The following is a 16,262-nucleotide window of genomic DNA, read 5'->3' as shown; positions in this document are numbered from 1 at the left end:
AGCACCACAGATTCCCTCTCGCTGCTGTAGGGCAACACACTAGGCAAAAGTTCAACCTGCAGGCTTAGGGTCTTGCTCAGGACAAAGGCGGTCTAACCTTCATTTTCTTCTTCAGGCCAAAGGAGGAGGTTATGAAAGTGAGGATGCCTATCAGAACGCAGAATTGGTTTTCCTGGACATCCATAATATCCACGTTATGAGAGAGTCATTGAGGAAGCTGAAAGAGATTGTCTATCCCAACATAGAAGAGACGCACTGGCTGTCTAATTTGGAATCCACCCATTGGCTGGAACACATCAAGGTACGTTGATGTGTGTTTGTGTTTGTGTGTGTGTGTGAGAGAGAGAATGGCAATGTGTGGGTTCTCCTACCGGTGTGGTTTCGGCAACTTCCCCCCATCCTTGGCAGGTTGCAGCACCAGCAAATTGCAGCGTCAGAGATGCAGAAGCCTAGATGTTCTGTGACAGCTTCTTGCTGAAGCTGCTGCAACATTGCAGCTAAGAGACCATCGAGAGTGGAAGCTTAATTCATCTGAGTGTTTTATGTAGGAACCTGGCTGCCTCTTCAAAAGAAGTCTCTCCCCCGGGCCCGCCTTTTGAAAGAGGGAGGGAGAAGACAAAACTGAAAAATATGTGGTTTGTTAAAGGAGTGTGTAGATGATGAGCCTTAGGAGCAGGAAGTCTTGAAATCATAGAATTATAGAGTTGGAAGGGACAGAGCAACAGGAGCTTACCCCATCACGGGGATTCAAACTGCCAACCTTCTGACCGGCAAGCCCAAGAGGCTCAGTGGTTTAGACCACAGCACCACCCACCTGCGTCCCATAGTTAATCATGTCTGGCAAGGGCGCAAACCTTTGGATCATAGAATCATAGAGTTGGAAGAGACCACAAGGGCCATCGAGTCCAACCCCCTGCCAAGAAGGAAACACCATCAGAGCACTCCTGACATATGGTTGTCAAGCCTCTGCTTAAAGACCTCCAAAGAAGGAGACTCCACCACACTCCTTGGCAGCAAATTCCACTGTCAAACAGCTCTTACTGTCAGGAAGTTCTTCCTAATGTTTAGGTGGAATCTTCTTTCTTGTAGTTTGGATCCATTGCTCCGTGTCCGCTTCTCTGGAGCAGCAGAAAACAACCTTTCTCCCTCCTCTATGTGACATCCTTTTATATATTTGAACATGGCTATCATATCACCCCTTAACCTCCTCTTCTCCAGGCTAAACATGCCCAGCTCCCTTAGCCGTTCCTCATAAGGCATCGTTTCCAGGCCTTTGACCATTTTGGTTGCCCTCCTCTGGACACGTTCCAGTTTGTCAGTGTCCTTCTTGAACTGTGGTGCCCAGAACTGGACACAGTACTCCAAGTGAGGTCTGACCAGAGCAGAATACAGTGGCACTATTACTTCCCTTGATCTAGATGCAATACTCCTATTGATGCAGCCCAGAATTGCATTGGCTTTTTTAGCTGCCGTGTCACACTGTTGGCTCATGTCAAGTTTGTGGTCAACCAAGACTCCTAGATCCTTTTCACATGTACTGCTCTCAAGCCAGGTGTCACCCATCTTGTATTTGTGCCTCTCATTTTTTTTGCCCAAGTGCAATACTTTACATTTCTCCCTATTAAAATTCATCTTGTTTGTTTTGGCCCAGTTCTCTAATCTGTCAAGGTCGTTTTGAAGTGTGATCCTGTCCTCTGGGGTGTTAGCCACCCCTCCCCGTTTGGTGTCATCTGCAAATTTGATCAGGATGCCCTTGAGTCCATCATCCAAGTCGTTGATAAAGATGTTGAATAAGACCAGGCCCAAGACAGAACCCTGTGGGATGAAGAGGAACCATTGATGAGCACCCTTTGGGTTTGGTCAGTCAGCCAGTTACAAATCCACTGAGTGGTAGCATAGTCAAGACCGCATTTTACCAGCTTCTTTACAAGAATATCATGGGGCACCTTGTCAAATGCCTTGCTGAAATCAAGGTAGGCTACATCCACTGCGTTCCCTTCATCTACCAGGGTTGTAATTCTGTCAAAAAACGAAATGCTCCCACGTCCCTTTTGAGACATAGAAAGCAGCTGCCCTTAGCTGGAACTGTGGAACTCACTCCCACAAGAGGTAGCAATGGCCAACAGCTTTCGGAAAGAACTAGAGAAATTCATGCAAGATCAGTGGCTGTGTTCTGTCTCCATTTTCGGAGGCAGTGTGGCTCTGAGTACCTGTTGTGGGGAAGGGTGCTGTTGCCCTCAGGTTGTGCTTATCAGCTTCTGGTTGACCACTGTGAACACAGAGAGCTGGGCCAGATGGGCCATTGGCCTGATCCAGCGGGGCCCTCTGTGTGCTTTTATATATTGCTGAATGCACACATACGCGTTGGACTATAATTATACATACTTCATCAACCTTCTGAGAAAAATACAAAACATTAAACAAAGCCACAAAGACTTGCAAACTACCCAGCCTAAAATCAACTAATGTCTGGTTTCAATAGATTTTTCAAATGCTTAACTCAAGTCTTTTAGATAAGTTCATGACGATACCAACAAAAGGTAATTTTGGTGATATTCACAATAGTAGAGTTGTAGATAGATGTTAATAAAGTTGTAGACAATGAAGTTGTAGATGACAGGGTGCTGGCTTTTTGCACCTGTTTTGCCCTGGCAGTCCAAGTAGTCAAAAGGCTGCTGTTCGCCCCCAATGGGGCCCTTTTACTGGGGCTTGCGGGTAGCACACTCCCAAGATAGTTTTCCGGGCTTCTTCAGCGGTCTAATCTCTCTCTCTCTCTTTTTTTTATAATATTTATTCAAAGTTGAAGAATTACAAAGAAGAAGAAAAAAATACAAAAGACAAAAGACAAAAAATATAACAACATCAAAAAAGAAAATACCCTCACTTAGAAAAAACAAAACAAAAAGAAACAGTTTAAACCTTTACAGAACTTTCCTCCTTAACTTATTTCCATGACCTCCTCACACCTCCCATTTTTGTATTCTAGTTCAAATCGTTATTTCTGCAAATCCTTCCAACCTTATTTTCATTTAAACAGTTTAATTAATATTTTTTTGACCACTTTTACTTTATACAATCTTAACTCTCATTCAAACCTATGTATCAATATTTATTCTTAAAACATTTCTCTAAGGCCGAAAACAATTCCCTTCCACGAATTTCCCGATTCTCATAAAAAAAGACAAAAAAGCAAAAACAAAAACAAAAACAAAACAAATTATATTATATATCCTTTGAGTTTCCCATTTCCAATCCACCCATACCCCCTTCCCGGTTTCAGTCCCCACCATAAGCCCATCAACTTAGAAAAACATTAGCCCGGAGATCTTACGTCCGAGGCCCTTCAGCGGTCTAATCTCAAAGTCTTGATACGTATATTGATATTCAATCTTATAGAGAATACTCTTTCTTGGCTTAAGTTTAAGAGACTGATTTGCTTAGCACTACTTCCATCAGCAGCAGAGGTGGCATTTTTCTAGCATGAATGCACACATCCAGCATTCGAAATTCGCCAGGCGCGTTTTGCACCTTGCTATTGTCCACTTGCGACCAAGTGAAGATGTCCCTGCACCAGCATGGCGCCTGATGTCTCCAACCTCTGGAGGTGCATGCCTGGGGGTCCTTGGATCTTGACCGTTTTCACACACTAGCAGCACATCCTACAGAATTCTATCCATTTTATTCCATCTTCACAATCAGAATGAATTTCAGGAACCCAAAAGACGTATTATCCGGCCCCAAAAATGGAACCAGGCATTCTGCTTTGGCGAATGTAACCCTGGTTTAAGGAGCTGTTGGGCGCCTAGCTTATGTACCTGAGTTTCTAACACGTGCAGGTTGCAAAATTGTAAAAAAAGAAGAAAAAAAGACGTGTGATCGCTCCTTGTGGAACATCCTTTCTCACTCGTTCAGTCCTCACCTCTGTAACCTGGCTATGCAGACAAAAACCCAAGACTTTGTTCCCATTCTCAGTTATAATTGTCATGTGTGGGGAGGGGGGAGGCTTTATGTTGTCTTATGTCAGACCATTCTCTTTTCTCCCCAGTTGATTCTCGCCGGTGCTCTTCGTATTGCCGACAAAGTGGAGTCGGGCAAGACTTCCGTGGTCGTGCATTGCAGTGATGGTTGGGACCGAACAGCCCAGCTCACCTCACTTGCCATGCTGATGCTAGATGGCTACTACCGGACAATCCAGGGCTTTCAAGTGCTGGTGGAGAAGGAATGGCTGAGTTTCGGGCACAGATTCCAGCTGGTGAGTCGCCAACCCCTGAAGTTACCAAACTGACTGCTGAAATTTAGGGCGTGTGTGTGTGAATTTTTCAGCTTTCGCATTCCAGGAATGAGGGGTGCTAAAAAGTTGTAACATGACCAGGGAATCCAAAAGATATTTTGGTTGAATTAATATAATTTTGTTTTGCTTGGTAAATGGAACGTGTGTAAAAATTGCATGGAAATCATTAAAAATGATTGCCAAATACTTGCACTTATATCACTAGTATTAGTAGTATTAGTATTTAACATTACCTGACACTTTCAAAAGATAAAACTAACATTCTTTCATTTCCCAAAAGAAGCTTATGTGCTTCTTCGTCAGACAAAGACTTGCCAAGTTAAATGTTGTTCAAACACAAAATAATAGCAGCAGATTTGAATTCCTCACACCCAAAAACATATTTTTAAGGTCCCTCATTGAAGAAAAGTGCAGAAATTAAGTTTCACCTCCTAAAATTACATGCCTCTCTGCTATATCTTAAATCAGTGGTTCCCAATTAGCTAAATACTTCAGACCCCCTATTTTTCAAAAGCCAAGCCATGGACCTCCTACTTTTGAAACTTTTGATATCTTTATGTTAGTTTTTGTTGTGTGACACTACACACTATCCATGTGTAAGACAACCCCAATTTTTAACATGATTTTTGAATAAAAAAAAACTTGTCAGATACCTGGAAAAGTACAGTACATTTAGGCAGCAGAAAGTATTGGAGTATGCGGATATAGCAAGGCTAACTGGAAGAATCCGACAGCAGAACGATGAGACATTCCAAAAAGAATGGTCCAAATTTATAATATACTTAGAGAAAACTGTATATACCGTATTTTTCGCTCTATAACACGCACCTGACCATAACACGCACATCGTTTTTAGAGGAGGAAAACAAGGGAAAAAACATTCTGAATGAAACAGTGGATGTATCATTTTTGTGCTTCATGCTGTGGCCACAGACATGTTATCTGATGGTGAATTTGGAGTGACCCAATGCAAAAATCCTGAGAATCCCTGTGGATCCATGCTTTGTAACCACATTTTTGCACCATTGCAGCCCCAGGCAACAGTGGGTGTGTGGTTTTTGGGGGGCAGGCTGTAGCCATGGACATGTTATGTGATCTGATGGTGAATTTGGGCTGACCCAATGCAAAGATCCTGAGGATCCATGTAGATCCATGCTTTTTAACCACGTTTTTGCACCATTGCAGCCCCAGGCAACAGTGGGTGCGTGATTTTTGGGGGGCAGGCTGTAGCCATGGACATGCTATGTGATCTGATGGTGAATTTGGGCTGACCCAATGCAAAGATCCTTAGGATCCATGTGGATCCATGCTTTTTAACCACATTTTTGCACCATTGCAGCCCCAGGCAACAGTGGGTGCGTGATTTTTGGGGGGCAGGCTGTAGCCATGGACATGCTATGTGATCTGATGGTGAATTTGGGCTGACCCAATGCAAAGATCCTGAGGATCCATGTGGATCCATGCTTTTTAACCACATTTTTGCACCATTGCAGCCCCAGGCAACAGTGGGTGCGTGATTTTTGGGGGGCAGGCTGTAGCCATGGACATGCTATGTGATCTGATGGTGTATTTGGGCTGACCCAATGCAAAGATCCTTAGGATCCATGTGGATCCATGCTTTTTAACCACATTTTTGCACCATTGCAGCCCCAGGCAACAGTGGGTGCGTGATTTTTGGGGGGCAGGCTGTAGCCATGGACATGCTATGTGATCTGATGGTGAATTTGGGCTGACCCAATGCAAAGATCCTGAGGATCCATGTGGATCCATGCTTTTTAACCACATTTTAAGTGGGGAGGGAAGGAAAAACACAGAAGGGACAAGGAGCAGGAGAGGGGTGTGCAGAGAAGCAGCTGGCTAAGAATGCAGGAGAGGGGTAGGGAGGAAAGGAAGGCAAAAGTTTTCCCTCACCTACCCACCCAAGCCAGCCAGCTCGCGCTCTCTGTCTCTCTCTCTCTCTCTCTCCCTTCTGCATGTTTTCAGCTTTCCCCTCTGCTTGCCTGGAGGGGAGGGGCTTTCCCTGCTCTTTGTTCCGTTTGAGCAAACACAGCAAGGAAACAGAGGTGGGTGGGCAGTAAGACCCTGAGGCAGAATGCCGGAAAGCAGCCGCTTCCTCTTTTCAAGTTTCCCTTCTAGGAGACGCGCGGTTTGATTTTTGCCTGCTTTTTTTTGCCTCCCCTTGCACTATTTGGCTCCAGGGACCACACATTCGCTCAATAACATGCACAGACATTTCCCCTTCCTTTTTAGGAGAAAAAATCTGCGTGTTATAGAAGGAAAAATACGGTAAATAAAGACACTCACAGGACTGAAATAAAACTCAGAACGTTTATTGTAAACATTTGGTTAGACCATAAGATATAATGCTGTAATATAATAAGGATTGTATGTTTAAAGTATAATACAAAAATTTATTAAGGAATTATAGGCATTTATAGAATGTATATATAGTAAACACGCTTAAATAAGAGCAATGTAGAGAAGCCAGAAGAGGGGTGGAGGGAAGTTAATTCGGATAAGATATAGATTTTAAGGAGAATAATATTGTTAAGCTGAATTGTGTTTAAGATATTTGGAAAAAAAATATTAAAAATTATTGGAAAAAGAAAAGTATGGTACATTTAAAAGCATGAATATATTATAACATAGAGAGAATAAAAATACGTTATGGAACAGAAATGGTAGGAAAGTGTACATCCATGCCTGTCAAATGAATTTGTATGTCACTTTGTGTCCTTTGGGTCTGTTTATGCTCCCCTCTCACATTTAGGGCTTAATCCAGGTAAGTCATCGTCAGAGTAGACTCTGCACACTGGTGATTTGCCCGATTTAAGCTGTACGACTCCTATTTCTATAAACGATACTGGTTTTCAGATACACATCCTGTGGCCTCTCGTTTTGTTTTAGAGAGTCGGTCACGGAGACAGGAACCATGCAGATGCAGACCGATCTCCTGTTTTCCTCCAGTTTGTGGACTGTGTCTGGCAGATGACAAGACAGGTAGATTTCTAGGGGTACATACGGGGCTTTTGTTGGGACAGAGCTTGGGATTTTTATTGTGTTTTTTAAAATAAGGGGCTTTTATTGGGAGAGGATTCAAATTACTTAGGTACAAGGGTGGTGTTTGGGGATTGTTGCTTTTTAAAGCACAAAGTATGCATATGTAATTTAACTTGTGGAACTCACTACCACAAGATGTGATAATGACCACTCCATATATGTATGAGAGAGAGAGAATAATGGTGTATAAATAGTTTTTTTTGTAAATACATAAAATAGATTTGAGATCTCTCAGTGGAAACCGGTCAATAAATCCTGTAAATAAAATTCTTAACTGGGTGTCAAAAGAGGGGTGGTCCATTTCTCCCTTCCCTCCTACCCCTCTCCTCTCATCGATACTCCCCAGCCCCATATTCTCTCGAGTATAAACACTTGGCAGGAATAATGTTTTCATGTCCCGTTGGGGAAGTGTCCAGTGAAAACAAAATCTCAACCGCTTGTCTTTTGAAGTTTCCCACCGCCTTTGAATTCAACGAGTGCTTCTTGATCACCGTCCTGGACCACCTCTACAGCTGCTTGTTTGGGACGTTTCTGTGTAACAGCGAGCAGCAGAGAGTCAAAGAGGTAAAGAAGCTACAACCATCCCCAAACCCCATGGGCTGCTTTAAAAAAAATTAAAACATTTTGCTTTCCTACCTACCGTCGTTGGGGCCCACGGGTTACACACACATGAGGGTGGATGGAAGGACCCCAAGTGAGAGGCAGGGAAGACCTCCTAAGGTGAGAGACTGAGAGAGCAAAGGGATGCTCCCAGGTGAGATCTGGGAGGGTCTACCACTTTCTGGGTGAGACAAGATTTGAGAGCTCCTTTTGAGAGAGGACTCTGCGTTTTCTTTTCTCTTTCTTTCTCTGCTTTGGTTTTTATTGAGATTGGTTCCTTTTATATTATTGTATCATGAAAAGGCTTTAATAAAATCTTTTTTGTTTATTTTTATTAATGCTTTATTGGTTTTAAAACTTTATGACAGAAATAATCAACGCACAGAATAATTACAGACAGAAACTCAATCAAAACCTGCCAAAACCTGGATTGATATTTTGACAATATTCTTTTACATAAACTCTGTAGGTGTTCATCTGTAACGTCTCAAAAACCTTGCTGATAGTCTCACTAGTTCAGTGTATTCTCTTAATTTATTTTGCCAGGCTGGTTTGGATGGGGTAGCTTCTCCCAATCTTTTGCGATTAGAATTGTGGCAACTATTGTAGCATACATAAAGAATTTCCTGAACCTTTTTGAAAGCTCCCTGTGAAGAGAGATTGATTACCCATAATTCCTAGCAGGAAGGCTTCAGGCTTTCTAGGGAAAGAGCATTTAAACAGTTTCTTAAGTTCATTATAAATCGTTTCCCAAAACTGATATTTTTACAGTTCCACCACATGTGGATCCATGTTTAAAGGCTTTAATAAAATCTTAAGGGGAAAAAGAAATAAATAGAAGATCCACGCCTCTTCTACAAAGCAGGCGGTAGACAACATGGTGCGCTCCAGCGACTCCTGGTCAAGGATAATGGAAGAAGTAGTCCTAATTCTGCAAGTTGCTAAAACTCCCCAGAACTGTGCTAAGGCATTCTCCTAAAGTGCCACAAATACAGTAAAGCATCTGTCTTCCCTCCCGTTTTTCAGGGCCTTCCCAAAAAGACGGTTTCGCTGTGGTCTTATATAAACAGCCAGCTCGAAGACTTCACCAATCCTCTCTATGCCAGCTACACCAACCACGTTTTGTATCCCGTAGCCAGCATGCGCCACCTGGAACTCTGGGTAGGCTACTACATCAGGTGGAACCCACGGATGAAGCCACAGGTAAGGTGACAAGGAGGAGGAAAGGGGTGAAAACTGGGGAGGTAAAAGTTTCTCTGCATTGCATGCTTCTCAGAGCCTGAGCGCATGCTTGGGCTGAGAGCCGCTGGACAAGAAGCTTGCTTGATCCAAAGGTTCGCGCCCTTGCCAGACATGATTAACTATGGGACGCAGGTGGGTGGTGCTGTGGTCTAAACCACTGAGCCTCTTGGGCTTGCCGGTCAGAAGGTTGGCAGTTCAAATCCCCATGATGGGGTAAGCTCCTGTTGCTCTGTCCCAGCTCCTGCCAACCTACCAGTTCTAAAGCACACCAGTGCAAGTTGATAAATAGGTACCACTCCGGCAGGAAAGTAAACGGCGTTTCCATGCGCTCTGGTTTCCATCACGGTGTCCTGTTGCTCTAGAAGCGGTTTAGTCATGCTGGCCATATGACCAGGAAAGCTGTCTGTGGACAAACACCGGCTCCCTCAGCCTGAAAGTGAAATGAGCACTGTACCCAATTTGCCATTGACTGGACTTAACCGTCCAAGGGTCCTTTAGCTTTTTTTAAAAAACCATGGTTTACATGTTATTGCTTCACTGTGTTATCTTTTTTTTCTTCTTTTCTTTGTGTTGGAAAGTTTTATTGAGACTTTTCATACTGCATTGCAATAAATAATAATGATGATGATAATAATAATAATAATAATAATAATAATAATAATAATAATAATAATAATTTATTATTTATACCCCACCCATCTGGCTGGGCCTCCCCAGCCACTCTGGGCGGCTTCCAAAAGAATATTAAAATACTATGATACATCAAACATTAAAAGCATCCCTAAACAGGGCTGCCTTCAGATGTCTTCTAAAAGTCTGGTAGTTGTTGTTCTCTTTGACATCTGGTGGGAGGGCATTCCACAGGGAGGGCGCCACTACCGAGAAGGCCCTCTGCCTGGTTCCCTGTAACTTGGCTTCTCGCAGTGAGGGAACCACCAGAAGGCCCTCGGTGCTGGACCTCAGTGTCCGGGTAGAACGATGGGGGTGGAGACGCTCCTTCAGGTATACTGAACTGAGGCCGTTTAGGGCTTTAAAGGTCAGCACCAACACTTTGAATTGTGCTCGGAAACGTACTGGGAGCCAATGTAGGTCTTTCAAGACCGGTGTTATGTGGTCTCGGCGGCCGCTCCCTGTCACCAGTCTGGCTGCTGCGTTCTGGATTAGTTGTAGTTTCCGGGTCACCTTCAAAGGTAGCCCCACGTAGAGTGCATTGCAGTAGTCCAAGCGGGAGATAACCAGAGCATGCACCACTCTGGCGAGGCAGTCCGCAGGCAGGTAGGGTCTCAGCCTGCGTACCAGAACTAAGCCAAAAGAAAAACATAAAAAGAGAAACACAAATTCTTCTCTCCCAGGTAGATCTAAACTCTTATCCCACAGAGATAGAGCTGGACCCTCCCAGCTCTCTCACCTGGGAACTTTCCTTTCCTATCCCAGTCTCTTACCCTACGAGGTCTTCCTTTCCCAGTCTCTCACACAGGGTTGTTTACCAACCATCCACTACCTCAATCTGTGTGTAGTCTCCTTGCTAACCCAGACTGGCTTATAAAAGCAAGAGCAAAGTAAAAGAAGAAGAAGCAAAAATACAGAAAGATAGAAATAATAAAGGGATGGGAAAGTTTTTTTTAAAAAAAAAAGGAAGGAGAGAGAGAAAATGGGAAACAAAATTTAAAAGAAAAACATTAGAAAAATTTCCGTTAAAAAAGCCAAATACAGTTGTTTAAAATTTTCAAGCTATGTACTTCGCTGGGTTCTGGGCCTTAGTTCTGGCGTTGAAAATAGCTTTGGGGCTAAAAATAGCTGATCTCTGGTCCAAATGAAGCTTCTCTCTGTGGTTATCCTCCATCTCCCAAGACGTGAGTGTGATGCTTCCTGTCTTGCTGTAGGAGCCGCTGCATAACCGCTACAAGGAACTCCTGGCCAAACGAGCTGAGCTCCAGAAGAAGGTGGAAGAGCTCCAGCGAGAGATCACCAACCGTTCCACTTCCTCCTCTGAGAGAGGCAGCTCTCCTGCCCAGTGTGCCACCCCGGTCCAGACTGTGGTATGACGCAGCTTGCAGACTCTTCGATTTGTCATCTCTCCAGAATTGCGTGATAATGGCAGCTTATCCAGAAATGGAAACTTCAAAAAGAGAAAACTTTGCGAACTTAGAAAGCAGGTCAGACACACTATTTATTACTCTACGTCCCTGCACCAGGGTTTATTATAATGTTTATTATTATTAAGGATGTAACACTACAGGAAGCGGAAGCCTTTTTTTCTTTCTTTTTTTGTTCTGCTTATTGTCGTTTAAAGGCGTCATATATAATTATCTTACTCAGGGGCGTAGTTACAAGGAAGCTTGCTGGCACAGCCTCCCAGGACGAAACCGGGACACTTGTTCATTGAGCTCAAGTTGTGAAAGCGGTGGTGTTGCTTTGAAACGGAGAACATTGCTCTCACACTGGAAGCTGCAGACTTCAAACAGTGGTATGACCACAGTGTAGCTTGCATCATCCTGTCCCCTCCCTCGCCATCTGATGAGCTGCTCCCAAAAACTCAGAGGAACCTAAGCAAATGGCAACAACAAAGAACTACATTCCAGAAAAGGGAAGAATTAGGAAATCTTGGTCTGCACGCAAAAGCAGTTGTGCTCATTTGGTTTCCGGACACTGTCGACAAAGGAGCTTGTCCCATTATTTGGGAGGAAATCCCAGTCTCATCGTGTTCTTAAGGCAGTGCTTTGCAGCCTTTGCAGCCGCCTTGTGCCGACAGCAATTCCCCAAGCAAAGGTGACAGCAATCCATCTGACTCACAGAGTGCCATCTTTGTATAGGTATGAAGCCGAACACAGCTTCTGTGCCAGCTTTGTATGGCAGGTTCTGCTCCTGCACGGCCACCATATTTGCTGAGGGATTTTTGTAGCCACAAAAAAACCACTGCAGGCAGCTGCAGTCCACGGGTGGACCATGAACAACAGTTTGCTTGCCCCCGCTTCAAGAGGCAACATCAACAGCTAGCAAAATTTATCCGCTGGGGGTTGTCACCTGAAATTTAAACTCCCTCTAGATTTGGAAAAACAAAGAATGGCTCGCTATAAACAGTTTAATTCTCATCATTTGGGTTAAAACAAAACAAAACAAGGGAGCATCGTCACGAGGCTTTAGAGCTTTACATTCGTTAATATCTGGGTACTACTTGCTAGCAATTTGCTGTTAAATATAGTTAACCACGTTCCAGTGCTAAAGCAATGCCTTACTTAATTGGAGTAGAAACGTCATGTTATTTGAAAGTTCCGTTGAAAAGCGTTTCCATATTGCGCCTACACCCCCCTTTTGGGACATTCTCCAGCCCCATAAGTTGGGGGACATTCTCCAAACCCATAAGTTGCAGCAGCAAGAAAATCATCATTCCCTACGACACAAATATCAACACTGTCCTAAGGCAGGGGTGGGGAACCTGTGGCGTTCAGATGTTGTTGGACCACAATTCTCATAGTCTGAGGACTGGCCATGCCAGCTGGGGCTGATGGGAGTCCAACGACACCAGGAGGGGCTACGGGTGCCCCATCCCTGAACTAAGGGGTGCCAACGACCCATAGTCTTCCAGTTCTCCTCTGGTTTCTATTGCTATTGGCAAAGGGGACACGGGGAGCTATGAAGCTTGCCAGGAGTATGTTTTGTCTTTCCTAACATCAGGGGGGAAAAAATCATGTACTTTGGGGAAAGAATTGCACCCACACACTGACACACACACTATGTCAATGGTGTCTCCTTTCTGCATGGGTTGGGTTGCGGGGGAAACGTACTGGGAATCGCATTGTGAAGTGTTAGGCTGTGGGTGATGTGACGTTGCTTTCTGATGGTGGTCTCTGTTGCTTGGGTTCTACCGCATTGTTCCAGTGACTTGAAAAGGGATTGGTGTATTTGTGTGTGTGTGTGTGTGTGTGTGTGTGTGTGTGCGCTGGCACATCCCAGTCGTACTGCTGTAGCTGCCTCATGTTCAGTGGTGTGCGTGCAAACACTGGCGTTTCAGGACGACAGAGCAGAGGATTGTGAAGTCCCACCTCCTGCACCAAAGCAGCCACAGATTGCCAGCGTGGTTTCTCTGCTGTGTGAGAGAGACACCGCTTGCCATTATTGTGCCGATGTCTTGGTACCGGTTTGGTAAGGTGTGTCTTCAGCCGAGCAATAGGTTTTTGAGAGGGAGCAAAAACATCCCCAATCCCCAAACTCAACTCTATGGAAGCTGAGCCTCACCTTTACTAATTTGGGGGTGGGGGCAAAAGGTAAGTGCTTCACTTAGGGACACCACGGCAGTGTGAACTCCCCAACTCTGGTCACCGTGGCCTTTAAAAGAAGGATGGGGAATGTGTGGTCCTCCAGCTGCTGTGATCTTCAGCCCCAGCTGGCCCAGCCAAAGGTCCAAGATGATGGGGGTTGGGATCTTGCTCTCTTAAGAATTCCATGTATGCATGCAGGGTGCCTTTCTCGGCCTGCACAGAGATCTATTGCAGCTCCCCCAGGTCTGTGCAGCGTACACATCGGTTCCCTCTTCCCCCTTGGCTGCGCATAATGCTGGACATTCTGCTAAAAGCACTAAAGGGTCACCATATGCCTCTCCAGCGATGGTGCTGTGCGCAAGAAAACAAGTGATTGCATTGTGATGGGCGGGTGCTTGCTGCCTAAACCCCCCAACCCATCTTGAGCCCATTTTGTTTCCTTGCTTTTCCTCTCACCTGTCTAATGCCTTATAAACAGGTGAGCTCTGCCAAGCCAATTAGCTTTTTTATCCTCCATGCTCTTGGAAGAACCCGGCGTGTCCAACTCTTGCTGTTGTGCCAGGGTGAGGAGCCCACGGTCTTTCTGATGTTGGACTAACAGCTCCATCACCCATCCTTGCTGATGCCCCTGTTTTGCCATAAATCATGTTTCACCAACCTTGGATCCCAGGTATTAGGTAACAGCCCACATCCTCCCCAGCCAGCATGGCCAATGGGTGGAGATGGTGGGCGTTGTAGTCCAGCAATATTTGGGGAGCCATGGGTTCCCCACCCCTAAGCAACAGCAGCAGTTGGGCATGTCCACATCTTCAGGTTCAAGCAAGACTGTGATGTGTTTCCAAGTACAGTGGTACCTTGGTTTAAGAACAGCCCTGTTTATGAACTATTCGGTTTACGAACTCGGCAAAACCATAAGTAGTGTCCTGGTTTGCAAACTTTACCTTGGTCTAAGAACGGAAGCCGAACGGTGAAAGGGCACTGGCAGCGGGAGGCCTCATTAGGGAAAGCGCGTCTTGGTTTAAGAACGGACTTCCGGAACAGATTAAGTTCGTAAACCAAGGTTCCACTGTACCTCTTACTAGCTGGTTGTTATTTCATGTTCTAAACCAGCGTTCTGCCTTTCCCAGGGTGGATATGGCAGAAATTATGGAGGGGACACCACATTTATATTTCTGGCAGTGTCTTCTTCATCAGTGATGGAAGCATTTGCCTGGGTTTAAAAGGCTCGGGAGAAGGGGGAGAAGGGATGGTAGAGCAAACTGATGTAATCCCCATGTTGTGAGACTAGGCCCAACCTGGAACTGCTAAAAGCAAGGCTGGTGGGAACTGGGAGCTCAACATCTCGAGGTCCCAAGGTCCCCATTCTAGACTTTCTTGGCCATCATGCCTCTGCTTTTACTGAATGTTCCCAAGTGTGCAGTTTACATGCTGAAAAGCACACCCTGCCTGTAACCCAAATGTGTATGGCATCGCTCTGACTTTACAATGTAACATAATCCTGTTCCTTTTTGTTACTTGCCTGTTATTTGGAAGCAAAAGGGTGCAATTATTTATTTGTGAACGGACGGTGGACGTTGATTATGACAACTTAGGGCACTGCAGTTTGCCTAGGGTTGGTGCATACCTGCAGCTGAATGAGAGCGGATTGTCCCACTTCAGACCACAGGGCAGGTGGGGGACGGGATAATTTTCTTCCCAGTATAAAGCTCCCTACGAATGACAAACTAGCAAAATATGGGGGGAATAGGCCTAGCTCAGCCCTTGCTGTGCTAGGGTTTTGTTTTTAAACTCTGGTTGCTTTTCCATACAACAGAGCATTTAAAAACATGCCATTTCCTTCACCTGCAGTCTGAAGTGGTACAATCTGTTCTACCATTCTGTTCTCTATTCGGACCAAGGGTGGCAAGGGGGCCTGTGCCAGTTCAAATCTTCCTGGACTCCAGTTCCCATCAGCCCCCGCCAGCACAGCCGCTGGTCGGGGGTGATGGAAGCCGTAGCCAAGCAGTAGCTGGAGGCCACGGGTTTCCGACTCTTGTGTAGACCCAAACCTACTCTGCAGGCCCTTTGACTGTATTAGGTTGCCCTGGGTGGCGACTTTCCTGTGTATTACTATTTTTAACATGATTATCGACTATGTATTGTCTCAAACGGAAAGAGCTATGATAAACAAAGTACCAAAATGTTCTCTTGCCGTTTCTTGGTAGTGTTTCAACTGTTTATACGGTCAAACTTGGAACGTACAAGAACAAGCATATTTGCAGGGTTCCAGCCCTCCCAAGGAACTAACCAGCAATTGCACATTTAAGACTGGTGTATGATTTAGATTTTTATTTTTTAGCTTTAAAATAGCGCCTTATATTTATTTATGCATCAGTCTTCCGTGGGGCTGCTTGTAGCCTCCTTTCCAAGGGAGCAATCAACGTTCAGGTGTTTCCAAGTCGCTCAAGGACAAATGACCATTTGATGTCACCACTAACATGACTGTACAGTACAGCTGTCACTCGTTCTGGACACGTGGGAATTTGCTTAAGGAAGGTACTTTTCATATCTGAGCTCAATTGGTGGGGAAACTAAGGTAAGGTGGAAGCAACTTAATTGCAAATATATCTCAAAGTTGGCACACCTGGTTTAACATTTTGCATTCCACTGGCTTGCTTAAGGCTTGAAGGGCCAAGAAGGGGTTGGGACACAACTCTTGACAAAAGGAAGGGCATATTCGATTGCTTTCGATTTGCTGTGGCTTTGTTCTGGTTCATGCAAAGGCAGTCCTTTGCCATGACGCAGAAACGGCTCAGGGAGACCCAGGTGAT

At 44.9% G+C, this 16,262-nt stretch overlaps 1 protein-coding gene across 3 annotated transcripts in view; it reads left to right on the top strand.

Moving 5' to 3' along the window:
* Positions 1-16,262, top strand: part of MTMR2 (myotubularin related protein 2) — a 51,999-nt gene that overhangs the window by 31,467 nt on the left and 4,270 nt on the right. Inside the window, exons 10-16 of one of the 3 annotated variants that reach the window (XR_013838251.1) lie at positions 116-301; positions 4,046-4,252; positions 7,199-7,291; positions 7,802-7,915; positions 8,978-9,154; positions 11,077-11,349; positions 11,487-15,632. Coding sequence is in view for 1 of the 3 variants with exons in the window: in XM_079973774.1 (XP_079829900.1) it covers positions 116-301; positions 4,046-4,252; positions 7,199-7,291; positions 7,802-7,915; positions 8,978-9,154; positions 11,077-11,238 (939 nt within the window). In the remaining 2 variants the exon portion in view is untranslated. Of the gene's footprint in view, positions 1-115; positions 302-4,045; positions 4,253-7,198; positions 7,292-7,801; positions 7,916-8,977; positions 9,155-11,076; positions 15,633-16,262 lie in introns of those variants that run through there. The other 2 variants (XR_013838250.1, XM_079973774.1) reach the window with 2 other exon arrangements.

The sequence above is a fragment of the Podarcis cretensis genome (genome assembly GCF_951804945.1).
Source record: "Podarcis cretensis genome assembly, chromosome: 4".
Classification (NCBI taxonomy): domain Eukaryota; kingdom Metazoa; phylum Chordata; class Lepidosauria; order Squamata; family Lacertidae; genus Podarcis; species Podarcis cretensis.
The sequence above is the reverse complement of the archived record's forward strand: the minus strand, read 5'-3'. Positions and strand labels throughout refer to the sequence as shown.